Source organism: Coffea eugenioides, chromosome 5, assembly GCF_003713205.1.
Source record: "Coffea eugenioides isolate CCC68of chromosome 5, Ceug_1.0, whole genome shotgun sequence".
NCBI lineage: Eukaryota > Viridiplantae > Streptophyta > Magnoliopsida > Gentianales > Rubiaceae > Coffea > Coffea eugenioides.
In genome coordinates, this window is record NC_040039.1 from 40,073,035 (window position 1) to 40,077,623 (window position 4,589).

At 38.4% G+C, this 4,589-nt stretch overlaps 1 protein-coding gene across 1 annotated transcript; it reads right to left on the reverse strand.

Annotated features, from left to right (window-relative positions):
* Positions 1-909: 909 nt before the first annotated feature.
* On the reverse strand, positions 910-3,924 carry LOC113771631 (disease resistance protein SUMM2-like). The gene has a single exon (XM_027316203.1). It carries the CDS (start codon positions 3,922-3,924, stop codon positions 910-912), a length of 3,015 nt encoding a protein of 1,004 aa, XP_027172004.1.
* Positions 3,925-4,589: the final 665 nt, after the last annotated feature.

Below are 4,589 nucleotides of genomic sequence, written 5' to 3' on the forward strand. Positions count from 1 at the left end.
CCACCAAAAGGGGTATCCTTAGAATATAAGAACCCAGAGGTTAAGACCACGCCTTCGGTACAGTTAGAAACAAAAAGCAAACTCATCCATGATACTAACGCAAGTACGATCATGGAAATTACATTGTAATTCTACTTCCTTCCTTCCAACTTATTGTGGCTCTCAATATGAAATTTGGAATTTAAACATTTGCAAACATATACACCCCGTAACTTATGTAGAAAGCATCTTCAGAGAAGGGGAAAACTTTCAACAGCAAGAAATGAAAAAATGAAAAAAAAAATTAGAGATCAGCTCATTTATAGAATAAAATAATAAAGACACTAAATTCAGAAACAAACAAGAAGGAGGAAAGAGATAGAAAATAAAATATTTAAATTTATAGAAATAAGAAAAAATTAAAAAATATTAAAAAGCTGTATGCAGCAGATTGTATGGATGGATAAAAGAAATGGTGCAGTTCGTAGTTCAGCATTATAGGGAAGGTTGTCAGCAGAAGAAAACTTGAGCCTCACTAGAAATAGGAGAAAGACAGAGAACATGCAATAGCTTAAAATGAAAAAAGAAAATGACATAAAGAAATTTATAACGACGTTGAACTCAAAAATAAATAAGAAAGAAAGAGAAACTAATGTACTTAAATCTATTTTTCCATCAGAACAACTCAAAAGGTGTTAGCAGTTCTGCACCACAAGATAGTTAAAAAAAAAAAACCTTGAGCTCAATATGTAAAGTATTAATATCGATTCCTACACAATAGCAAATTCTATGCTAGTGGAGAAGCATATCATTTTGGGGGAAAAACCCTCAAAGGGTGGGGACAGTTGGTAACATTTGAGGAAGGGGAGAAAACACGTACATGAGAGCCAGTCAGGATTTTGATCAAACAAGTGGTCTTCAATTACCCCATCACAGCGTGGAAAAAAATGGGTCAAGGGCATTTTTGGCACAAGGATTGTCCCACTCTAGTGATTCCCACCATTCTTTATCTCCCCTGATTTTACAAAGAGTTCTGGGAAGAGATGGTAGTCCGTTCATGGTAGGAGGAAACAAAGGCAGCCTCTTTACCTTTGGACAATCAAATATTATAATCTCCTTGATTGAATTGCAGATCATGGCTGCCTTGCAAATGTTCTTCAGTTGTGGCAGGTTTTCCAGACGCAACCGCCTCAATTTCGGAAGGATGACAGTGGCGGTGGCTCCTTCACATGTAGTCAATTGGGTGCCTTCTTCTCCTCCTTGTCCTAATCCATTGCCATCTGCTGCTATCTCCTCCAGTCCTTTACAATCTTTAACTTCTAATGTTTCAAGATTTTGAAGGTTCTGCAGCAACTGCACCGTGAATAGCTGCTTCATGTTGTGACATTCAGAAATCTCCAATTCTTTAAGGGAAGAAAAGGTGCCAGCTGGAAGCAAATGTGGTTCTGATTCTCCGTAAAAAAGACCAACCAGATTTGGCAACCTGTGGAGGCGTAGCACTTTGAGATCACGGAGTGAACTAAAAGATGAGACTTCCAACTGATCACGTGGAGAAGCAGAGGACAATTGCCAGAGGAACTCTATTCCAACCAAATCCTTGATTTTCAATTCATATAAGTGGCTTAAATTTATAAAATTTCTAAAAACATCTGACAAGCACCTAATGCCCCTGCCCTCACAATCCTCGATTATCAGACTTGTCATATCATCTGGCAGATAGTTCGATCCTCTACCAAGCTTACACTGACGGAAATGCAGTTGTTTCTCCGGGGACCTCCGCACTCCATCAGCCAAACTCGGATCCTCAATTAAGATGTCATTGATATAAACATTATTATAGTATTTTGGCCACCGAGTAATTTTATAGAAGTCCGTAAAAGATAAACATCCTCTAAAACATTCTAATTGGTTCAACACTTCTGGATCATTAACTTGTACGCTACCATAGTGTGGCAATAATAGCCGTTGAAGACGGTGAAATTGGGAAAATGTCCCTTTTGGTATTATTATCTTTCGTCTTAAACTCCAACACTCGTCCAAGTTAAGCCTTTCGAGGTTGACCAGTAACTCCCAACCTTCAGGTAAATCCTCAATCTTAGTGGAGGATAGGTCCAAATCCCTCAATTGCTTGAGCTTTCCCAGTGGTGGCACAGATCGGAGGTCTCTACAATACCTCAAAATCAAGGCAGTGAGATCCACCAAGTCTGAAACAGAATTAGGCAGCTCTGTTATACCATAGCACTGAGATAGATTCAAAACTTTAAGTCCACACATGTGCCGAAAGAATGAATCTGGGATTTCTTCTATGGAAACCTGAGAAAGAAGCAAGGTTGATAGTTTAGGACAATTTGGTGACCAGGCTGGCGGAACTTTTATTTCTGGTTGTCGATATGAAAATGAATGAAAGGAGACTGCATGGAGATCTTCTGCCCATTTTTTTGGTTCCAGTGTTACTTGAGAATTTCCCTTTCCTATGCTTTTCACCAAGAACCGTGGTACATCCCCGTTCATCTGTAGGTTGCATTTTCCGTTCGTGATTCTTAATGCCATATCTCTGACCAAATCATGCATCTTCACACAACGACTCCTTCCTAAATCTTTAGTTTCTTCTAGCAAGCAAACTTTTATCAGTTTGTTTAATATTGTGTGACCTTCATCAAATTCTTCTGACCTTGAGTTCCGTTTTGGCATCAGCTCTGCCCAAATAAAGAGGTCTATTAGGTTCCCTCTTCTTATATCACTATCTTCTGGATAAAGAGAGCAATACAAGAAACAATGCCTTAGACATTCATTCAATCGATTGAAACTCCATTCCAGGATGGGAAACACATCTCGTTCCATCTCATGATACCCAATTGAACATGTTTTCAATTGTTCCAATGCATTTCTCCACTCACAAATGTCGCTCACACCCCTCATGCTTCCAGCCACTGTGATAATACCAAGAGGCAAACCACCGCACCTTCCCACAATAGACTTGGCAATATTTTCAAAATCTCCGTGAAGCAAGGTCTCGCTACCAAATTTATACTTGAATAAATCCCAAGCTTCGTCTGTGTTCAAAGTTTGCAAATCAAATTTTCTTTGGCATTGTATCCTGTCGCACACTTCCCGTGAGCGTGTAGTCAAAATCAATCTGCACTTGCTTGGATGAAGAGGAATCCCTACCCTGTCTAAACAAAATTCTTCCCAAACATCATCCAATATGAGCACTACTAATCTCTTCATTTTCCTGAATGCCCCACGCAATATATCTGCCCTGACTTCTTCCTCGTCCCTACTTGATAGACGACGAATGCCTAAGACATTAGCAATCTTATCCTGCAAACTGGTGACACTGAAGTCTTGAGATACTGTAACCCAAAGCACTTGATAACTGGGTTTTTCTGAGAGATGGTACTTGATGTGCTTTGCCAGTGTGGTCTTACCAACTCCACCCATACCATAAATCCCAATGCTTGATATATTATCAGTCACCAAGCATGGCCAAATTCTCTGCTTAGCTTCCTCGAACTTTACTCCAAACAATTTGGTTGGCAGGCATGGCTCCCCGATGTTGTCATAATTATCGAGCACAAGCCCATCGAAATGACGGCTCTGATCAACAAGTTCTTTCACCTGAAGTTGCAGCTTTCCTACAGGATCCTCCTTTAGTGGAAGCCTCAAAGATGATCCTCTCGTTTCCAATGCATCGATTTCAGGACTTAAATTTTTAACGTTCTTCAACCAACTGTCAACTTCACGTTTCCTTTTCTTTTTACCTGACATTTCTTCTCTATGCACTTCCTCTTCTATGTCAGATGCTTTGCAGCTCAATTCTTGCCAATTCCTTTTCAGGGATTGCCTGTTGTCCATGTCGCTCCTTCCCATGTAATCTACTACAATCAACTCTGCCATCTTTCCTGCAGCCTTTTCTGCCAGAGCTTTCCCAACTGATGGTATCATCTAGAATTTAAAAATATATCAAGCTTAGGTGCATAAAGCAAATTGAAGCAAATCCGAAAATTAAAATTGAAGAGAAACATCAAAAGTTGCCAGCGGAACGTTAAACAACAGATTGTTTAGTAAAGATTAATAACCAGAAAAAGAAAATGTTTTTCACTCAATTCAATAATTGTTCAGCTATTAGCTAATCTAGAATTCTTCTGACTGAATAGTTCATTCAATATTTGGAGAAATGACAAAAACGTTTGAAGATTGATTTTGAAAAACTTAGAAGAAAAACTATTTTTTGAAGCACTGAATTGATCATAGAATATCTAAACCCACAAATTTCGGTGTTTCATTAATTTCACCGAACACTTCCATACATTACCCTACGGATTCTCTACTATTGAGTTAGTAGAAATACTCCTCTTATGTAATATTTAATTCCGAAATACTTTTCCTATGTAATGACTTATTCCAATCTTTATGGGGTTCTGAGTGAGAGTTGGCATAAATTGTTAGGTAAAAACCCACATCATAGGTACAAAATATCTCTAAGAACCATTAATTTTGTGATGCAGCTAACTATTTTTCATTTAAGTGCGTGATTCATCTGTTAAAAAATAAAAAATCATCAAGAAAATGCATGTTCTTTGTTTGTCCAAAAAAAGAAAAGAAAAGAA